General features: G+C 32.5%; 1 protein-coding gene and 1 pseudogene across 1 annotated transcript; one reads left to right on the forward strand and one right to left on the reverse strand.

The window, feature by feature from the left end:
• Nucleotides 1–13,591: 13,591 nt before the first annotated feature.
• Nucleotides 13,592–14,659, reverse strand: LOC133194718 (protein PRQFV-amide-like). Its single transcript, XM_061330623.1, has one exon. It carries the CDS (start codon nucleotides 14,504–14,506, stop codon nucleotides 13,871–13,873), a length of 636 nt encoding a protein of 211 aa, XP_061186607.1. The 5' UTR covers nucleotides 14,507–14,659; the 3' UTR covers nucleotides 13,592–13,870.
• Nucleotides 14,660–19,644: 4,985 nt separating this feature from the next.
• On the forward strand, nucleotides 19,645–24,140 carry LOC133195195 (uncharacterized; annotated as a pseudogene).
• Nucleotides 24,141–24,236: the final 96 nt, after the last annotated feature.

Consider the following 24,236-nt stretch of genomic DNA (forward strand, 5'->3'; position numbering starts at 1 on the left):
GTGTGATAAAACTGAGCTTCATCACAAAACTCGCTGAAGAACCAATATAAAAGATATGGATTTGATATCTGGAAAGACAAGCATTTTCACGTCGAACTGGTCCATCTAAATCTGTAGAGACACCAAATTTGTCGATGGTGTGAGGAACATGATATCTGTAAATGCCAGGTTTACCGTGAAAGACGCTGGTTGTATTCCTATATCAGACGGGTGCCTTATTTTCTTACAGATGCTTAAGAGAAAACATGCGTTAAATGAACATTAATAAAAAGTGGAATAAGAGAAAAAGCTGTCGTCTTATATTATTGCAAAGAGAGAGCCAGAGATCAAATTGTCTTATACAGGCTTTCTCTTTTGTCAAAAGGTCCGATAGTACACGAACTTACACCCAAAAGAAGGACCATCAATGGTAGTTTAAAATAATGTAAAAATTGTCGAAAGTTCAGCAGCTATCTGTTAGTGAAGTCCAAATACAGGTCCCTGAGTTTATTTTACTCTACCTGACAACGCTGCTACATGTACAAATAAGCATAGAGATGTGAAGGCGATTTTAAGGAAAGAAACGTTTACAGAGCTTAGACATCCTCCGTATTCGCTAGATTTCAGTCATTGCGAGATCTTTTTATTCCAAAAACTCAACAAAAAAAAAAAAAAAAAAAAAAAAAAAAAAAAAAAAAAAACAATCAAAGGAAAAATTTATAATTTTTAGTATGTTATGGAGGATGCCATTCATCAGTGTCTTTTGAACATCCCTGAAAACGAGTATGCTGAGGTATTCTGATCATGGGAACAAAGACTTCAGACATATGTAAAGCTTGACAGAGAACTTTGAGGGATTAAAATAATAAAGAAACTGCTTCTTGTGCTTTTCTTACTTGTATTCCGCAATTTGCATTACCTTTTGAACGACCCTCGTATATAGTAGAAAAACTAAATTGTGTTTGAATCAAAATACATGTATTGTCTTTTTAACGACATGTGTAAAGTACTACTATCGTTATATTTTCAATATTCTTGCTGGTTGTTTTCATTTGATCTATTCTTTTTACCATCCATATTTATGTTAAGAATAACATTACAGTGTATAGCCTTGTTTCACTCGTACCAGACCATTCCGCGTTAAAATAGCACGCCTCATTACTTCCATTGAAGAATCAATTTGAATTACATTTCCTTTAGATGACCTGCCTCATTAGTGTGTGAATACTACTTAAAACCTCATCTGATTTCTCCTTCATATTGGCATTTGATGCATTTAAAAGGAAGGGATGACTACATTACTGTAGGTATAAAAAAAAAAAGAGACCGACTTTTTTTTCTCATATTCAGTATTAACAAATGTACAAACTTATCAGATATCATGCATGATTTTCTTTTTGAAATAAGAGGCTAAACAGAAAAATCCGGCATGTCATGAAAAATTCATTAGTTCAATAGGATGTTTTGTGATAGAACTAATAGCTTTTTCTCTATCACATTTTACATGTGAAGGAAGAATCAAGCTCATCTATAATCATTATTTGGGGGGGGGGGGTCCTACCTGTTAAATCACATAACACCATTGAGTTTTTTTTCTTGAAATTGAAATAAGTATTCACTAACTTGAAATTCAAATATGAATTAATTAAATGGAAAAAAAATAACTACAATGCACGGGTTAGGACGTAAAACCCATCTCAAATCCCCGACAGTGGCAATCTTAAAAAAAAACTGTCCAAGTCGGAAAAATTCAATACAAAATAAGGTTCAACAAAGGTTGCTTTTTTCTGGATATCAAATTGTGCATCTCTCCTCGTAATACCATAATTACATATTTTACATCCCTTAATGCAAATTTTGAGACGTGGAAGCTCATTTCATGTTAAATGAACATCATAAATTGTCGATTAGATTGGTATAGTAGCAATGAATTTAATGAAACAGAAAGACCTCTACAATTTTGTTGACTGATTGTATCATAAAGTTCTGCTACAGCATATTGATCAGCGTGGCTAGTGAGCTCCCTAGTTATGGATTGATTAATGACACTATAATTCGCCAATTGGGATCTGTATTTGCACAGAACTTCAACAGTGAATGGTTACAGGAATCCGTGCATGAGTTAGTAAATATTTGTCATTGGTAATTAGGGTCATCAAATGAAAGTTACATGATTTAACCCATTGTCCAATATTGTCTATTAGAAACCAGACTACTTTCACGCATTGATATCCATGTGTTTACCATGTGAAACAGTACATTAAAATTGCCCAACTAATGCACTTAAGCGAATCATTTCTGGGAGCTAAAATTAAATTCTTTGAAATATTTATGATAAAGTAAGATTGATATTCAGTAATTATTTTTTTGCAAAATGAAGATGTGAAAAGTGCATTCAAATTATTACATGTCTAATATGAATGCTAAAATAGGACAACCAAAATTCTATCAAATTCATTTAAAAATATATAGAAAAAAAAATCTAAGAATTTCAATCAGAGATGGGAAATCACGTCGAAAATGGATTGTTTCTTCCGATTGCACATTAAAAGCAGATTTTAAATTTTCAAAAATGAAATACACAATTTAATGTTAAAAATTATAATATACATATTTATGAAATTGACAAAATTATTTATCACTTTGGGTATAATCAAAATAATTATTACAGGAGCTTTAATGTTGCATGAATAGAGACATTTACTATGCACATAGCCTAACTTTAACTTAATCCCGTTACAAATTCTACAAATTCAATGCGAACAGTTATGTGTTTTCCCTTTTCTTAAACCACACATTTAAGATAAAGACGATCTTTCTTTTTGCATCAGTATGACTTTCTCATGTCTAAGGTATCACAAAAACTGATTAAAGAAACCTATGAAAGAAAAATTCAATACCGTCGCAGTAGAAATGAATCGTATTTGCGACACTTTTTGATTCATTGTCGTATCAGATAACACGATTATTATTTTGTATTTCCACAGTTACAATTCGGAAACATTACGAAAATATACAAGACCATTATCAAGTAACATTACGGAAATAGTCATTGTGATTGATTGCTTCTGATGACAAAGTCCACTAATAATTCTCGTACGGTTAGCTCTGTGCTTGACATTGTCTTGCACAGCGTACGATTCTTGTCCCATGGACAGCTTTATTCTAAAACTGAGCGGAAAGCGTAGATTTGTATCTATTTGTTTAATAAGGTCCCTGTGGTAGGAATGTGATCAGTTTACTTATGCTTTGTGCCACACAAAGAAACAATTTTCTGTAAGAATACAGCCATTTCTTGTCAGGTGATTAGGAGAAAATTGCCAATGAACGTCAGGTCCACAGACTCGGGGTTTTTCTGATACATATCAATAAGGAAAAGACCGATCAATGGCCATTTTTCTTTGTAAATCTTTCCTATGTTTCTTGTCTTATTTCTTTTGGTAAATTATTTATTTCATTTCTTTTATCTAATAATACGAATACCAAAACAGATGTTTAAAAAATTCTTTGACTTTTGTACCTTGTGTAGAGAAAATTGGTAGTCAATAAATATCCACCTACGTCTATAATTAACTCAAAAGACCTGAGTCCACCCACTCACTTATACACAACTTATCCCTTTCAAATGCAATGCATAATAAATATATGTATATTTAAAGTTCTGTCATCCATGTTTATATGTGATAAAATCATTTTAATTTTTTAAGAAAAGCAAATAATATTTAACCAAGGGTCCTAAATATAAAAGATTCTCCATCAATAAAAAAAATGTAGATATTTCCTTTAACTTTCATTTACTTGATGTGACGTTACATTCTTTCTGTAAAATGTAGTTTAAACATGAAAGTAATCATAAAATTACACAAAATTATTGCTTAATTTGATTTTCGGAAGGTTTTCTAATGAATTACATTTATACAGAACCTTATAAAGTGAATGTTATCATATCATACCAAATAGCAATTAAAAGTGTCAATTATTGAATCTCTGGACAGTTTTTATTACAGCTTAAAAAATAATCTGTAAGATGTATTGATTATTTCTTAAAATTCCTTTTTTTGTGACATTAGTCATATAAGCAGATATCTTGGGATAAAAATATGTTAAGAATGGGATTTTGGGATAAAAATATATTAAGAATGGGAGTGAATAGAATTTCTCGAAAATTATACTTTGAAATAACTTCAAAATATTTCTTGCCATTTGAAACATCTTGAATTGAACACTTTGTAGATGAGTCATATGTTTTCTTATCGAATTTAAAAAATATAAATCATTAAGTAATATTGACAATATTTACAAGAGTTTGCGTAATAATTGAAAACCATGGAAAGAAATTTACAAAATTATTTCGTTTTTGTACACCACCTTTACAAAGTTATCTTTAAAAAAGATAAGAGAACTAACACTGTAAACATTTTCATCCGCAGAAGTAGATGTCCCAAACAATTGATTTTTTTCTGAAAAGTTTCAATAACTTGCATAGCTGTATATGTAAAGACGATGTTTGTGTAGAAAATTAAATGGACAAGTTCTATCTTACCTTAATTTTTATTTATGTATGTTTTGAGTATTATGGCAAAAAGGAATTAAAAATACACCATAACCATAAGAAAAAAGTTTCTTTCACATGTTAGAATTTTTTCTGAATTCCCACCTTCACGGTTTCCCAAATACCACTTCCTTGAAACCCGAATCCAAGTTCTGAAATTTCATAATGGGGTGTTACATTGCTTGTGAGCACTGAAATCTGCAATGTTCCGATAATTGGACTAGTTTATTCCACTATGTTATACGAAACTAACTCTGCAGTTGTTGGAGGTATTTCCCGACAACGGGTGTAAAGAAAAACTGCAGTCTGATCACTTTAATTTTTTTTTTTGGCTGTATTTTTTAACAAGGTAGATGGTTAAAGTAAATACAAGTCTAAGGATTATTTGAGCTCTTAGAATACCTTATCGTAAATCGAGGGTGTGTATTTCATTTAAAAACAATCTTAAAGACTTGAAATAAAAATAGATAATGAAACACCAATGTCATTTTTACATGTAAAAAAAAACTTTGAGGTTACACTTCATTTCAATTTGATTTCAATTATATTGATTTTAATTTAATAATATCCTAGGAAAAGTGTGATAGTCTTTGCAACAAAACTTCTTGTACTGAATTTTAAAACTGAAGCAATGAAAAAAATGAACTAGTATATGATTCATCTCAGAATTCGGCTTTTCAGTACTTTCAGTACTTTGATTTTAGTTTCTGTACTACATTTGGTCATCACGATATCAATCCCTGCGTTACATTTATCAAGAATGAAGTGATACGAACCCCAGAGAGAATCTATGCCACCAAAAACTAAGGTTTTATTTTCAAAAAACTACGCTTTTGTTACGGAATTAATGGAATCCTTGATCAAGATTGTAAGGAATAGGCTCTTCCTAATTTTCAGTGATTCAATCAAATATTCGACATTCAAGCTCTCATCCTCAAATCTGTTCAGCACGAGATTTGCCAAGATTTTCGCTTTTCGAGCAGAAAATGGCGTGTTTTGGTCCTTTAGAGTACAAAAATTTCTACTAGAAATGAAAAAATAGTAATGAATTCTGACCAGTGCCACTGTGGTTAATGAAAAAGTTGATACACTCGATTTCAAGTTAAAATAAGATAATTCAAAGGATCACGGTGTATTATGTTAATTACTTTCAAAAAATCAATATTAAAGTGTTTCATACCTGAGTCATAAAACTAAAGGATTTTTTTACATCCGTCAACTTAAAATTTCACTTTGTAAAGTTATAAAATACCAAGAATGTCATCCTTGTACCTGAGACCTGTGAAAAAGAACGCTAGAGATATACATGTCTATATACGACACAGGTACTTTGATAATATTTTGGATGGTATATTTTTGGGGGTTTTGTGTGTATGAATAATGGTGAATAATCTATTTTCTTGATTTGTTCTTAATCTATCTGATGATTTAAGATGTCATATAAGGAAATGGATACACTTTAAACCAGTTCACTTATGATTTGTTTTTAGTAATTTGTTAATGATCTTTCAAAAAGTCTTTTTTTGGGGGGGGGGGGGGGGGGGGTGTGATCAAACGACTTTGACTGATGTGTTCATAATCATACTCTCTCCTTTTTTCAGTAAAACTCCCCTATTCAGTTCCACAGCTTTCTTCGTATGTAATTTTTCTTCAATTTGTACATTACATCAATTTGTACTCAGTTTTTCAGTGTCCTTACGTCTGTTTTCAGAAGTGTCCAATGATATAATTGGTATGGTTCTATCTCTTGTGTAATGTGACTAAATTCTGAACAACTGAGTCGGCATGTAATGCTGCAATGTTTGCTGATCAATGCATTCTGTGTAGAAATGGTCAAAAGAACTTCAAATTAATTTCCTGTCTTAAAGAATGATTGCCATAGCCCAGTCTCACCTTTCAAAGCATAAGATTTCTTAGGGAGCTTTTAAAATGTTGAAATTTTTCCATGCATGTACCTTTGAAAAGTTATCTTTATTCTTTGGAACTTCAGTTTTGGGTAATTGTTCGTGTTTCGCCATAATGTTGCTGTTTACACATCTTTATTTGAATTTCTCTTGTTTCACTGTCAATGACATCCCTGTATTCTATAATACTTAATCAAGCTAAGCCCACTAGGAGTGTCAGTACGTAATGGCACACAAAGGAAACGTCACATGGATAAAGTAACTCTGTGATACACAAATAAATTGCTCTAGGACGGTGAAATAATGCTACTTCTGATAACAGCTTATTAAAAAATTACAGAAACTGTGTTAAATCTGAAGAGAGTCTCACAAAAAGAATCCACTGGGCATGTATGATATTCCATTTTTACTATAATTAAAATGATTAGAAATCCTACAGATGTAGAGTATGTGTAGACTCCGGAGGTTAATAGTTCTAACAACAGATCACTATACTAACATGACTTCTTATTCTAAGAATGATAAATGATGGGAATTTACAGAAAATCGACCATTCATTAATAAGATATAATTAAAAATAATGATATTGGGTTTCGGCGGAAATGATTTCTGTCATGATGGTTCCGCAGTACGTTTATATACAAACCAACTCAACTAATTATGACCATTACTGTCTGTTTGTCTGGTGGTGTATGGGTTTATTTTTTCTAGATCGTAAGTTCATAAAATACATATGTATTGCATGGTGGTTGTGTTTTTTTCTTGACACACACTAAGTCGGGGATTCTTTGCATAAAGAAGTAGAATCTGCTCTGACTGACAAGGCTTACAGATTTCTTCAACAATGAATAATGTGACCTCACTGTATGGACATTTCTATTGAAATTTTGATTAAGTCCGATAATTTTTTCCATGAATAAGGCTTCGATGAAAGATCTTATAATGATGTTTAAAAGGTGCTAGGAAATGTTAATAATAATAACCAATGCTAATATTATAATATATGTTAGAAGTCAATATATTTATAATACTAACAGATGGATTGTATCTACAAAGTATCACATGTACATGCATGTACAAACCGTAAAAGTAAAAAAAAATTCCTAAGTCCTTTTTCTATCATTTTATTAGATTGTTTTACGTCCCGTTCAAGAATTGTTCAGAAATATGGAGACGTCGAAATATACCGGTGAAGGGCTTCAAATTAAGACCTTTGTTCGGCACTCAAGGCCGTTGAGTAGTGAGGGATCTTGATTGTGCCATGACAAGGGGCCTCAGATATTAAGGTCTCATCCGAAAGACCTGCAACTTTAACTTCAAAGTACAGAGCGCTTAGAGAAGGAACAATTGCTACCTATTTTTAATCGACTTAGGTCAGTCGCGGCCAGGATTTGAACCCACGACCTTCCGATCACGGAGAAAGGGCTCTACCGACTGAACTACCGTCCGTTTGAAAATCAGATAAGGCATTTGCCTGGGTTGAAAAGCAAAAAACTTAGTCTATTAAATAGTATGAGATTCCTTGATTGTAAGTGAGATACTTGTATTTTATAATTATATATTTGCAACTTGTAAATTGTATTCATGAGATTGTTTACAATCTAACCTATTTACTGACCAACGTGTATCGGTCATGGACTACCAAAGCAGGATAGACTCATTGTCGAGAAAAGAAGAAAAAAACTAACTCGTAATTATAATAACGAGTGAATTATCTCGTTGTAAAGAGAATCTCGTTATACCGAGTTAGTTATGATCTCATTATGACGAGATAGTTTTTCATTATGCATTATGAGGAGTTAGTTATCTATGAGTTAAGTATGTTCATAGAACGAGATAATTATCCGGTGTAACGAGTTAGTATCTCGTTAAAGCGAGTTAGTTATGATCTCATTATGACGAATTTTTTATCTCATTATAAGGATTTTAGTTATCTATTAAGTAAGTTATCTTCATATAACGAGATAATGATCACGTTATAAATAGTTTACTTGTCTCGTCATAAAAATGTAGTATCTCGTCATGAAAAGTTATTAAACGATAATTATTGACCTTAATTTAAGAGTTGATAAAAAAAGTACTCTCATTTTTATCTCTACATTGCCTTTAATTTTTCTCGAACTAAAGAAAAAATGATCTCGTTATACTGATATTGGTAACTATTATAACGAGATACTAACTCATACCGAGATAATTGGTTCATTATAACGTGATATAACTCGATATATGGAGATAATTACTTATTTTAACGAGATAATAACTGAGAAATAAGTTAGCTCGTTATAACGACTTTAATAATTTTCACCTTGTCAGAAATGAGACTATCCAGCATTTGTACTGAACGCTTTCCCCTTAGATCCACTGAATTATGCACCGACGTGTATCTATCTACTCGAACTCCAACTCGAATAATCTCCAACTACACATCCTCTAGTACAATAACTCCCTACTTACAAGAGGAAGCGACAACCAGTTGGGTTTTATTATAACCTTTATTTGTAGAAATTGAACCAGGTCCAATTTTCAAAACAGCGTAAACCACTTGAATAGAAATTTTTGCGAACATTATGTTATAAAAATCTTTATTGACTTTAGCGACCCGTGGGGAAAGTTGACGTGACACTTCCGGTAATAACATTAGACGTCTTCAACACAATAAAACTATCCACAGGCAAAGCATAAATCTCGTTACAGAATTGTTCAATTTTAGTCGATGTAATATCTTTTATTTGGTAATAATAAGTGAATGTTGTTTGCCAAATTACGAATTTCCGGATTAGACATTTGGTGATATTTAGATAAATCTCTCAATCTCTCTCTCTCTCTCTCTCTGGTTTGATTACCTTGACCAGCCACTAACTGAACATGAGGCTTATGGAAAATTTAAATAAGTTTGGCAGGTTTAATCCGATGAAAAAAAAGGACACAAGCCCTTGACAATCGAATTATTGTGGTCATACAAAAATGTTTTGTTCTTTTATTCTCAGTATAATGATGACAGTGTTTTGTATGGATAGTAGTTAAAACAGGAGAGACTGTAATTAAAATGGTTAGATCTTTTGATATGGCCGACCATTAGTCAAATAGACCTCACTCAAAAGATTCATAAATAGTTGTTTATACTATCATAAAAGCCAAAACCCAAAATGAATTTTGTAGTAAAAGGATGGATTGCGTCCATTTGGTTTTGTTTACGTTAGAGAACAGTATACATCAAAGTTTTCAAAAAGCAAGCATTCCATCGTTAAAATTGTTATTTCAGGTTGAAAATGAAAAGAACAACCACCGATTCATTACAGAAAATGTTGTTAGATAAAACTAGAGATGTTTCTCTACCACGTAAATTGCTGGGTATAATGTTCCTAATTTATTCGATGCTCATTAGCGATGTTCCAATCTCATGTTTTGAAAATGCCATTTTAATTCGTATTATGTTCAAATACGTTTCTGCCATTATTCATTCAATGTGTACATCATAAATGACAATTGAAGCATCGATTCTGACCTTTTTAAATATTGATCCATCATGACGTAGTTCCTAAAAATATAAACCTCATGGTTCTTTCCATTACATATACTTTTAGTGAATGAAAAAAAAAAGTTCAACATCTGTTTCAACATGTCACAACTTTGTTCAACATGGTTTTGCAACGAAAAAGACGTACATATGGTATTGCTTTTATGGGCTTTTGTTGAACCCAGGTTAAGTGTGTTGAACTGGATATGCAGGGAAAAATATCCCTCATCTCTGTAACTAAGATTGAACAAAAACAACCACCTAATTTTGTACAACATCGTTCTTATGTACATGACGCAAAAGTCAAGATGTAGCAATACACATGCAGCTGTTGTTTTTAATTAATTACTGGGAAACATAATATGTTTTTCAACTGCTGACGCTTAAAATCATAAATCATTATATCACAATATGTAAGTCAGTAACATGTATGTATAATTAAGTGATATATTACTTATATAGTGACATGAGCGATAGCAACAAAATTCACCTATATACTATAGACACATACTTCAGTTCAGTTCTTTATTACATTTGACATTGAAACACAAATTTTAACCATGTACGTTTGGTGGTCATTATTCGTTGAAGATTCATCGGACAATGCTTATTCAGCACTTCCGGTCGAAATTATTTTGACACAATCCCTTGATTTTACATTTAAAAACTGCAAAGTTTTCGAGACTACTTTGTGTGAAAATTCATATCATAATAACCGCAGTACAAAGTTAGAACATATAGATTGTTATTAATAAATGCACGAAGCACCTACCTGAAAAGTTACCTGTTATTGATATTGATCCACAATGTTTATAAAGTACGTACAGATTAGTAAAAAAATGCACGAAAATCCATAGTATTAATAAGCATAATCTAGGACTTTTTTCCTAAGAATAGTAAAACTTCCAGTCCTTTAATTTGTTGCGGAAAAAAATCTCCGAAAGATTTGTCACACACATTTTAAGATACAATTAATTTCATTCAAAGTTCTCATTCATTGAAAATGTAAAATACTCGTAACTTTCAGCATGCTAAAAAGGGAATGTCATCAAATCATCTATATTTTAGGGGGGAAAAAAAGTTTGAAACAAAATATTTTAAACAGTATGATATAGTACTTTTACAAAAATGACCAGACTCCTTATTTCATGCGGAAGTAAACAATAACAGCACACAAAAGTTTTGCAAAATCGCATTCAGACAAAATAATTATTTTGGGGGGTATTTTCGAGACGCTGTCTCAGAATTTTGCCGACAACAAAATCGTATGAGATTAGAAAAAAAAAATTAATTGATCTTTAAATCAGCCTTATCAAACTTGTTGAAATGATATGATCGCTTTACAGGCCTCGCAAATATATGTACCATTTAAAACTTATTCATGATTGGATAAAGTAAATACAAATTAACACAATCCAGATATCATCTAAATACCAACTAGCCTATACATAAAAGGAAAACTTATTAAATTATCATGTTATCTCTATAAAGTTGATTGCTCCGTGTTTTACAACCTATGAATCAAAACGATTTTAGTTTGCATCATTATAAAGCTTCGAGAGAGAAAAAAACCCATGCTCTTTATTTTTTATTAATATTGCATGATATTTATACATGTAAGTGTAACCTCGTTTATTTTTTTTTATAATTCACAATAAAACATATATTTGATATGTACTAAGAAAAAAATGACACCTTAGAATTTATGAAGACTAGTTTTTAGAAAGGATAAATCCAAAGGTCAGCGAGGCTACACCTGCGTCAAAGATCTTTCAGTTTCGTCATCGTTTAAGTTTTTATTGTTTTATACATCACAAACAGTACAAAGTTGAACTGCAAGCTTCAGAATGCCTTAAACTCCGATGGATTAATAAAGATGGGGCTCCTGAAAAATAAATTATGCCGAATAATCGCTTTGGGAATATTTCAGTCAATAGTATCATCAAATCAAAATGAAATTCATAAGAAACTAACTGCTTTTACCCCGCCGATGTAAAAAGGATATTCACAATAACAAAAAGTTTGCTGGTGTTTTCTTAAAACAACATACTTAATAAGTTAATCATGTGTTTATGTATCATTTTTCTATAATAGATCAAAAGTTTAATACAAAAAATACATGTATATGAGTATAATGAAGTTTTGGCAAAATCAAATTCTAGTACTTTGTTGGGCTTGCTGAAATTGCAAGATTTAAAGGCTGTTCGTTGATACATGTATCTTCCATGTCAAGGTCACTCAATTTTATGTATAGAGTAAAACTGGCAAACAACCCTTACATCTAAATGTACAAAGGTCTGATTATCTTTAACGAAAATTGTGTCAAAATCCTTGGTCTACCGATATTCCACTTTAGACCTCATAACTTGGTCAGTTTTCTGCGCAATAGTGTAAGAAGGAAGAAGGGAAGCAATATTTTCGTCTTGGGTCAGATAAAAAAAATCTCCATGAAGTACAAATATTTTAGATTCTGAAACCTATAACCTTATTAAACCTTATTTTTTCAAGAATTAAACAAAATTTGCATGGGTAATCCAAAATATTAACATGTACTTTAAACAATTTTCCTGTTTTTTCGTCAAAGTGTAACATAAGTACAAATCGAGAAATCGAGAAATTGTTTCGGACAATCCGTTTGTTTTGTGTACTAACTATAGAGATATTGCTCTAGGTAACTTTCAAAGAATCTCAGTTCACTCTTGGAAAATTTAAGTATTTCTTTAAAAATACACACATTGTTTGGATTGGTGCAGTGTGCCTCGTAGGGGTTTAATGAAAAATATCAAGTTCTTCCCAATTGTTTTATCCTATAATGTTCCCGCGAAATTATCTTTGTTTTCCACTTGTCATTCAATACGTTGCACATTAAGCTGAATTAAACTATATATACAAAAGATTAAAACCTAGAGAGAGATAAATTATTTGAGGTTCCACTCATGCAATCACGAAAACGTGCACCGAGGAAAGCAAAGACAAATTTGGTTCTAGAAAGGAATATTTCAGTTTCAAATGGAAAATAAAAAAGATAATTTTAAAATATATATATATATTTATTAAAAACACAGACAAAATTCGAAATTATTTTTATTTTCTCCTGGATTTGGCCAGAACGATAACCTTTGAAAGAAATGACCTGCCAAAATCTAATCTTCTACTGATCCGTTTTGCTAAAGAATGCAAACAAGATGTAATATTGTCGTGCATTTTGATGAATTGTTTGAATAGAGGTCGATGAAAGTCCTTAATGAATCCACACGAAATACGTTTACCCACTTTGACAAAACAATGTTTCCATTTTCCAACGGGACACAAACTTCCAATATATAAAGATTAAGAAAGAAAACTAATTTCATTGAAATGAAAATGTGGATAGGAAGTTGATTATATTTCTGGTGAGGATGAAGAGCTGTCATTAATAGATGCTAGAGATCGTCTTTCTTACCAGGTTTAACATTGCTGGTTTCTTTTACGTGTTTTATTTTTCACGTATTTGCAATAAAACATAAGATTCATTTGCAATGCTTACATTTAATCACATTTTCTGATATAATGCTGCACTACACGAACATACGAACATATTCAATTAAATTTAAGGAACTCATATCAAAACGACATTGTATTCTCAAAAAGAAATCGGAGTCAATCTTTAGGACTTTCTTTTATTTTTTGAAGATGAAGCAAAAAGAATATTAACAAAAATATATATACCTGATACAAAAAAATCTGGTTTGAATGTATAGTGAAATAACAATTCAGATTCCCGTGCAAAATCTTACTGATACATAATTCTTTCACGGAAACAATATAAATATTGAAACAAAACAAAGTCAACATTTCGAATTGTTTTGTCAATTTGAGCAGATACCGTGGAAACAACAAAAGTACGTTTTGGAACCATAGAAGACTTACAGAGAACAGTTATCCCAAAAAATATCTTAACCGTTTCCCAAGAAAATATCTTGTTCCATCTCTTTTTCCCAGAAAATATCTCATTCGTTTTGAAAGTTCGTCATCAGAGTCCGAGTTCTGTTGGGTCTCATCGTCTGGCCGTTTTCCTAGAAAGTATCTTGTTCGTTTCCCGAGAAAATAACGCATTCTTTTTTGTAATGCAGGGTCAACTTCAATTCCTGATCCGCGCTTTCCAAGAAAATATCTCATTCTTTTCTCCAGTTCATCGTCCGCTGCACCATCTTGACGCTTTCTAAGGAAGTATCTCATTCTCTTATCTTCGCCTGAAGAGTCTCTTTTCCCAAGAAAATAACGTAATCGTTTGTTCACATCACTGTCTAAAATAAAACGTTTTCCCAGAAAATATCGCATGCGTTTTTCTTCCCCGTTGTCTTGGGCATCAGCTCGTTTGCCGATGAAGTATCGCAGACGTTTTTGAAAATCTTCGTCTCCATAGCGCCTTTTTGTAATTGCCGTGTCGCTGTCTGTTTCCTGGTCTGACACCGGCGAGGAGCTGTCTGTATTTTGGCCAATAGATATCACTTCACTGATGCAGCAGACGTTTAGAAGTGCTACGAGGATGTACAAAAATACGTAAAAACTCATTTTTGGATTGTCAAATTCTCTTCAAAATAAGAATTACGCTTCCTTTTATTTACTTTCTATAAATGATAATGCTCTCCACTGCTTGACAGAAAAGCGCAGTGGTCACATAGTTCCAGTTTTCTTTGACATAATTGTTGCATAAAGTTTTAGAAGCACCTACGTTGAAAGCAAAATGTATTTATGCATGAAAAATGAAATTCAACTCTTTATAAGACAGTTACGTTGTCGTAATCGATCTCACGTGGGAAGTAGGAGGGACCCGGCTACAAGAACTAGTTCCTGGGAATCAATCATTTGTCTCGAACCAGCCTGGCTGATCCCACCTCTCCTGAATGGATAACATATCGATAATTACCAATCATATCTTTTGCTTATCATTGGTTCTGATATTGCAAAAAATACGTCAATGTAACTTTTTCTGTGTGTAGTTCAAAATTTATCTCACGAAGGACTACTTCGTTTAGAGATTGTTAAACGTAATTTCTGTACAATGTGCGGTAGGTTTTTGCATAATGAGCGGTAGGTTTTGTGCATTATTCGGTCGTGGAACAACTATAATAATTTTTCAATGGGAAAAATTTTTATATGAAACATAAATGGGATCAGACAATCATAACTTCTGTAAGCCGTCTAATTTTACAGGTGTATCATGTGATAACCTTTCAAAAAATATTGGTGCTCGTAGTCGTGTTCAGTTGCAAAGTATGAAACTGCACACCAATAGAACATGGAGAGCAGTATGTTTTGATGTAAATATTTTATCACAAAACAAAAAAAAATTAATGAAATACTGGTAAAGTCCAATAATCTTTTCTTCTAAATCAACAAAATAATCAAACATGTTAAATATTACTAGTGTGTGATTTTTGAATTAGTTGATTAGTTTAATTCGCCAGTAACTTTTTATACTCACTAAAAATTTTATATTTGATACATGTATATAACAGATTTAGAAATAAAGGCAATAATCGTCTTAACAGGAATTTTACTTTGTGAGAAACATCGGTGAAAAGGAGTTTAAAGCCGATGATCTATCAAGTGTGTTGTATCAATACGCAAATGCATTTTTTCCCTAAATAGATATTTCGTAACAGATCCTTACAATAGCTGGTGACGACGGATATTTTTCTATTACAATACGAGAAAAAAAATGACACTTATATGCTGCGAATTTTCATAACAATAAGCATAATTCTCTTATTTTCACACTATAACATGAAGCCACCTGAAAAGGTTTTACTTTCAGGCAGGACAAAGACCGAATACTTCCTCTTAATATTAACATGAGAGGATCCATATAAAACATTCATCTTATGTAATTTTTCGGTATGTTATGTGATTATGTCTCTTTAGATGAATTCTCTTTTTAAAAAGCTACTTCTATACTTCAACAACCAAATATTCCTTAGATAAGTTTTTCTGACAAAATGATGTCCAGATACGTGATTGCAAGAAATACAGTTTTGAACGACATATGTTGCTTTCAAGTAAAAATCATACTAAAATACATATAATTTTATTCATTTTAAATATCTTTGAAGATTAAAAGATAAAAATTAAAAGCATAACCGTAAAGAAAAGTGTTTGAATTGTGAGAGAAGTTTTGAAATCAGGAAACAAGTGGGATTTTTCAACAATGTTAGAGGAAGTCCTTTTGGGAGATTATTCTTTGTTCCTTTAATGTCCAATTGTTTTAAAGCAGCATTTCATTTACGGATATAACGTCATTTCTGGTTTTTACATCTCCAAAGTGATAAACAATGAAGCAGCGTAATTAGCCCCGCAAATCAAGCAGTCTTTAATAAAGCAATATTATTTTTTTTCAACATCAACGAATTAGTTACATATTCAAAACGAATTCAAGAGTACATACACGTGTATATGTGTGTCACAATCTACAATATTTATATCGTGGAAGTCCTGTGTCCTCAGATCTTTGTACGTGTACATTTGTATCAGTGCCTAAGCATTTTCTCCCCCTAAATAACGGTTACACAGGCTTATAGAAGACGAAAGGTATTTTTTTTAAAAACGACGTTCTGCACATACATTTGAAGTTTCGAACAAATTTGTGTAAAATACATTGATTGAGGTTTATAAAGAACTTCTTTTTTTTTTCATCGCGCATCATCGGACATTTTTACACTGATCAAATGTGTTAGTATGAAACATAACAGTTTGTCTCACCACCCACCTATAAAAGCTACATTGTTAATAGCATGTAGAGTAATAAAAGACAAATAATTAACACAATACTCCATAACACAGCCATATACGAAAATTATCCTTTTTTCGTGTACGTTGCGTCGATGTCACCGCCTCCAAGTAAAATGGGAAAAAAACACTTTTTAATTAATTTCACAAGGTGCAATATTTTTCTTGCGTTTAGAAAGAAAATCCTATCACTTTGCCCTCTTACTAAGAATCCTGGAAGTTGATAGGTTTAAAGAAAGAAAAACAAATACTTTAGTTTTTATTCCAGATTGAATATCTTCTTTCAAAATAGTTTTCTTTTCAACGGGATACAAATGTCTTGTTGTATTCAGGATAAGTGCATAAAAAGGAATGGAAAATAGGATCAGATCGTATTAACAATGAAGCAGCGTAAACATAATAAGACCCGCAAATCAAGCACTCTTTAGCAATATTAATATTTTTTTCCAACATCAGTGAATTAGTTACATATAATTATTCAAAACAAATTCAAGAGTACATATATAAGTATGTATCACAATGTACAATATTTATATCGTGGAAGGCCTGGAATAGTGATATTTTTATTTGTTATCTTACACCACTTTTTCTATATCTATAGTTTTACATTTTTGGTAATATACTTTACTATCAACGCCATCTAAGACTGTAGCTGGGGGGGGGGGGCTATTTCATTAAACAGAATAAGAAAAGGGACGATTTTACTAAATAAAATAAAAACGGACTATTTCACTAAATAGAATAAAAAGAGGACGACTTCACTAAATACATTTAGTTAAAGAGGGAAACATCAAGTCAGATTAAGACCTACAGTGCCCCCTAAATTTTCTTTGTGTGTTTTGGGGTGGATTACAACAAAATTAGGGAATGTATCATGGGACCAGTTATCGGTATGTCATGCTATAGTAATACGGATTTTATTCCTCGGCGATCCTTTACAAAAGAACTTATACAATGGAATACGGAACTGTGGGATTTTAATTCCATGAGACTGGTCGTGAAAAACGAAGGGATAGTAATTGAAATCGAAGATGAGGGAGAAAACGAAATAACAAATCAGTATAAAGAGACGGGCGCACAGATTTGCGAGACATATTCTTATTATGAGGATAATGAATACAATACGATGTTAATGGATTTCATTTCTCCGACAGGAAATCACAACCTGTTTTTCCCAATTCCATTGCATTTTAAATGTAAACATTCTTGAAATTTAACACTATTAAAAACAAACAATTTTTTTTCCAGAAAATTAACAGAAAGACAAGCTGGTTAATTTCTTTCAAATGTCAGTGCGCTGTAGCACTAATGAAATATTTCGTAACGTCTTTCCTTTTAATTTGACGGAATGGTAGATATTCTATCATTCCCAGTACAAAATTTGAAGGCGTTGTTATGAGACTGTAAAGGACTCATTATGGAGGAGGAAGATTTATAATGAGGGGGAGGATTACTAATGAGTTATCTCTCCATTGTCATCAAATAATTTTAGCCGTGGATATGGATTGTATATTATATACGCTACATCTGGTCACCTGGATTTTCGATGTATTTTAGCCAGTTCATTTCACAGACAGTGGACACAATACAAAGCAGGGCACAACAAACGCAAAAACATAAGAACACAAAAATTAATGTAATTTGAGACATTATCAAAATCGTATCATCAATTAGTTGTTTTTCAATACGATCAATATGCAGTGGAACTCATTGCTTACATATTGGGAATTAATTTCTACTGTGGAATTTGAGGGAGCATTTTAACTATTTAATTTACCACTTGACTTTCACCATAGCTCCCCAAAACTGATGAACCCGTCATGGTGTTATATTTGTGATAAATTTAAATCGATTTTGAATAAACATACACTGTATTTTCAATGACAATGTTTTATATTAAAAACATATGTATATGGAATTCACAGAAAAAAGAAAAGCTTCGTATCTTGAAATTTCATGTCTTTAAGTTTAGGCAAGACATTTTCCTTTTTTGTTTCTTCTGTTTGTTTGCTTGCTTGCTTTTAATTCTCTCTTTTTCTTTCTTTCTTTTTTTTTTAAATTTAATTTTTGGTTCAGGTCACTTCCTTTCACTCTGTGTTGGCTTTTAATGGAACCTTGATCACAGTGTAGTCTTTAATTCATGAGATTATTTATTATATTTCTCTGACGTACTACAGGGAATATTCAGAAAGGTAACGCTATCGGAATTTTTATGAGTTATATAAATATATCAATGTTGATACCTAGTCTATCCGGATTTATATGTAAAACTGTCCATTTATCCTTATCTTTGCTTCATTATTTTTTCATTAGACCTCTCTGTATGGCAAGCTCTTTTGTTGATGTCAATGTTAAAATGACAAATTTCTCACATTCAAAATGTATGTAGTTCATTCATCATTCGTTTTTTTACCTAATAAAATTATTCATCTAAATAGGGTGTAAACTGAACCCTTTATCTATATTCTGTTTGTTCTTCATTTCTCTTCTTTTAAATGGTACCAAGTTTAATGTATATATAACCGTTAATATAGCTGTATCATTTATTATCTATAGCTATCAATCATTGATGTAACCGAATCAAAACAACTATCCGTCCAATCGTGAAACTGAAATATATCTCTTAATTCTTTTTACGCCCAATGAACATTTTAGTAAAAAGGAATCCTTTATGAAATTGATAACTGATGGTTTTTGTTTAAATCCCAAGTGACATTATAAGTAAAGAAATGAATGAATAAAACACGTGTACAATTTTCGTGTACTTTAGAAGCAAATCTATTTTTTACATAATTTACATCTGTATAGCTTTAATACATATAGAATACCATGTATGTAAAAAAAAAAACCTTGACAAGCAGAAAAAAGGGTGGGAGGGGAAGAAAGGGGAGTTTAAAGAATTTTTTTTTTAAATTAAACGGGGAATGGGGTTCCCTATCAAAATTCTTAAATGGATGGGGGTTCCCACTCCTATTTTGGCAGCATTTAACGCGGGAGGATCCAACCATACAACAAAAAGTGTAGGTATGGGGAGCTGGTGCAGCCACTCTATATGAATGGAATTTTCCACACAAATAAAGCAATAGATTCTTGTCTGGAAACAAGAATACTACTGACTTCATTATTGTATTAATTTTCCGAATTAGATTTCTCTTCATACATTTTTATTTCAATGTGAATCGTGTCCGATTGGTTTCAAGGTTCTTTTTTACTTGTCACAATTTTGTAAGCAGGAATTTCACGTTCATGTATATTCCAATAAATACTTTGATAGAACATTTCAAAGCAAATTAAAACCTTTTCAGAATTAAAAAAAAAAATCATTATTCTTACGAATGTTTCAAGAAAATATGCCGGTAATATTGAATTTCTGTTTACCTTAATCAAACGTTTTAAAACATGATGACATTCCTACTTGATTTATCCAAAAGACATGCATATTTACAACTCTGGCCAAAGCAGCCTTTCCCACATTTCCGTCTCCGATAAGAAAATTTATTCCGGATTCCTGTCAAGACCTACTTAATAATTCTATGTCATTTCCCGGTTACCAGAAAGTGACGGGCCTTGTATCAGATTACCGATAGTCTTGATCCTTTTCTGAGAGTGTTTGCCGTTTTCAAAAGCAGTTAGGAAACAACCACAGAATAAAATTTCAAAGGAAGCCTGTGTCAGTTTTTGCTGCTGGTAATGGCTTATTAGCCGTTATTGCATGTAATAATTTTAGACAAGCACTTACGATTTACAAGAATCAATAATGCCCAATATTGATATCACAATAAACAATCACTATTATTTACTGCAAAAACATCACAGACATCGTACAAATTAATCGAATTTAAAAGATCCCTGTTGGCATATTATTCATATTATATATAATTTAACCCTATATATTACTTAACCCATAAGCATATTACATGATTTTTTTTTCCTGTTAGAGCATTTTATAACTTAGTCACAATTTATGCTTATCTCAGATAAATCAGAATATCCCAATTTCCCTGATTTGTAAGATATTAATCTATAAAAACCATTTAATTAACTTGAAGTTATTTTCAATGAAACAAATACTAGTCTTTAATCACCCGCCAATCAACCAAAAGCACAAGCTGTATGTGTCGAGCAATTATAAAGAATGTTCAGCAAGTAAAAAAGAATGTTTGGTTCGATATGCCAAAACTGACTTCTGTTACTAAAGACGAAGTATACATGTTGCTGTAGCTTAAAGTACTTGATGATTAAGAAGTTACCATAAATGTTTACGATGGTAAAAATGTCACCTTTTCACCTTACTAATGTTTACAGCATCTATTCCTTTGTTGGCAGATTTAAGCTTAAGGAACCAACGAGTTGAATCGTAATTATTCGGCACACGTGACGGTTTCAAGAGCCTCCGTTGGGAAACGTTAACATCCATATTTAACCGGAAAAATATTGAGGAGATAATGTATAAGGCGAAAATACGAACAGTGATCGATCTCAAGAATAAAACCTACAAACAATACAAATCTGTGGCATAAAGCACGGACCCCCGGAAATTCCAGAGGTTGGATCAGGTGCTTCGGAGGAGTAAACATCAAATGCCTAGGAGGAGTAAGCATCCCTTGTCGACCGGTCTTACCCGCCGTTAGCCCTATGTATTCATCAGGTAGACGTAATAGTTTATAGTCATATTTAGCACAAAAACAAAGGCCTAACAATTGGCATGAAATATGTCGACGTCGGTCAAAATACGACCAATAATTGGTTATATATTTATCTTAAGCCCATTATAACGACCATAGAATTTGCAAAATGCTGACTTTAAACGAAGTTTTGGAAATCCCTGTGAGATCAACTTACCTGTCAATAATCTGCCTCGGTTTAAATTGATCTTACTCTGAGCATGTTTTGAGTATCGAATAAGATGGGACACGTCAACACCATATGCAGGTTGACAGTGGAATATTACTATATCAATAAGGAAAGTTGACGGTGGAAAAGCTAAAGTCATCTCGTTTGTCATTCAGTTAAGTTGTTAGTTGGCCCTTATCGTCTATAGTCAGTAAAACATCCAAATATGAAAAAGATGTAGAAGACTCTGTGTGGTTTCGAGTTACTGGGATATATCGAGTCGACATAGGAATGGAAGTTACTATTGTTAATTGATACAACGCCATGTATATATCTAAATTTCGAGTTGAAGGCAACAACAAGAGTTTTCTTCTTCTCATATAGAAGCTTTTGAATAAATTCTGCTTCATGAATATAAAACAGGTCGTCTATTAAAGGAGCTCACTTAGTCCCCATTGAAATTCCAACAGTTTGTTGGAAGATCTAGCCTTTAAAGATTACATAGATGTTGTCAATAGGGGACTCCAACATTCTTTTGATATCAACTTCAGAATAGCTATGTGTGTAGAATCAGAGTGATTTTTGACAAATTTATTTTGTTATGACCAATCACAAGATATGAAAAGTTCCATTTTCATTGAAGAACCAGTTGTTTATGATATCAAAAATCCTAATTTTTAATTAACCCTAAGGAATGGTTGCATAAAGTGTAGAGAAGTCATATGTTTTCAGGTTACTAACTTTTGAAAAAATTTTGTGCCTTTAAATTTTCTTAAAGTTCTTGGGAGGTTTTGAAAACCAGCATTTGATTTACACCACTTTTAGAATATGCTGCAGCACAGTACGTCTGAAGTTTCTCATTTACAGAATTTAATATTTTTGTTAGAAGGAGAGCATTTTCTGGATGCATCTTCGCTAGCCAAGGGTTTTCGGTCCACTCCGCTCCCCATAAACCCAGGTTTAGGTAGAGTAGATCGAACTCATCTTTGTTGACTTAAATGTTAAAAGTATCAAAGACTGACATGTTATTTGAAGAATTTCATCCTTAGGAAGTGAGTGTAAGCTAGATTTCCTGTTGTAGATTTTAACCAAGTTCTTCTAAAATACTGTTATAATAATAAGCCTTACAATGACAATATTGTAAAAGGCCTTTTCTGCTGGAACCATAAGATATTGTTCAGGTAATCTTTCTAATTCTTCAGCTCCGATTTGGTGAAAATGAAGAATATATGGTTTAATAACACTTAAGAGGATTATGTTTTAGATATTCAATATCTGGGCACTGTAATGTATGTTTATACTTGGAAAGTTTGGAAGCAAAAGATTGGAAATATCTGTAGGGAATGCACGGTGTAGACTTCAACTTAAAATATGGTGGAATGCAAGACTGAATTTTTTATGATCAAGGATACTACTAATATTCACAGTCCCGCTAGGAGACGTGGGGACCGGTCCTTCGGATGAGATCGTATAAACCGAGGTGCTGGCGCGAAGAATGTTATTTTCCCGCGTTTCGATAGTATAGCGGGAAAATGTTGTATTAATGACAAGATGTTTATACATATGTAGTGTGGATTGGTCAGAGAGTGACCAATAGAAATTGATTTTGATGTGTAATAGAGAACTGGTTTTAAAGGTTAGTCACTTCTAGCCGCCGATTTAAGCGAGCAACATCAATTCAGAGAATTATAAACGAAAATCAAAAGATTATCGCCGAGCGGCAAGAAGCTAAGTTTGAGCAAGTTTTTGCAGATAATTACAAATTCAAAAAGCACGGTAATGAAGAACAATACAAGCACAATGTTAAAGTATTGACAAAGCTGAAGGAGGCAAACGAAGAACTGGAAGAGAGCCCATTCAAGGAGCGAGACAAAATATAACAGAAGGTTATGACTTAATTAAGCAGAGACAAAAGCTTGTTAAGTTAGCAGATTCGTCATCAGCTGGATGGAGAGCTGTAGATGAATATGTAAAGAACCCCATAGCTTCAGACTCAGATGATGAAAAAAGAAATTCTAAAGCGCAAACGAGGGCGGAGAGAAAAGTCAAGGACGAACGCATCAAACGTCGAAAGGATATGCGAGAGAAATGGAGGCCCTACCCTTCTATCGACGCTGCAGAAGGCAGTACTTCATCCTCTACAACGGCCGCAGTGTGGAGATCAGGGCAGTGCTACAGGTGTCATAAGAAGGGACACTGGAGAAAAGATTGTACAGAAAAAATAGATGAAAAGATAAGTAGTTTTGTATTTGAATGTTTTGACGCAAAGCAGTCATGTGAGACGAACACAGGTAAATCACCAGTAGGTAGCTATAGACTGAGAAAAAATGTAGGTCAATGGCGTTCGATTGAAGCGAGCAGGTATGTGTTAAGTGTTATTAAATTTGGTTACAAACTGCCTTTATTTTGGGGTTGATATAGGGCTTCATTCTTTAAGTTCGGGGGAGCGACTGTGGCTGCAAACGCTAGTGTTGATGATAGATGTCTCAAAAGACATGGCAGGTGGAAAACTGATAGTTCAAAAGACGGATATTTTGTTGATTCAGTTGAGAAGCGTTTGCTAGTCTCTAAATCTCTTGGTTTGTAATCACAGTCGTTGTTTTTGCCCATACTTGTAATTTCTAGCGCACACTCGGCTGGCTGTCATGCATAGCATGTTGTTGTTTTTCATGTTGGTATAAAA

Source organism: Saccostrea echinata, unplaced genomic scaffold (genome assembly GCF_033153115.1).
Source record: "Saccostrea echinata isolate AGI-Se365-2 ecotype Australia unplaced genomic scaffold, CSIRO_AGI_Sech_v1 ptg000029l, whole genome shotgun sequence".
Classification (NCBI taxonomy): Eukaryota; Metazoa; Mollusca; class Bivalvia; order Ostreida; family Ostreidae; genus Saccostrea; species Saccostrea echinata.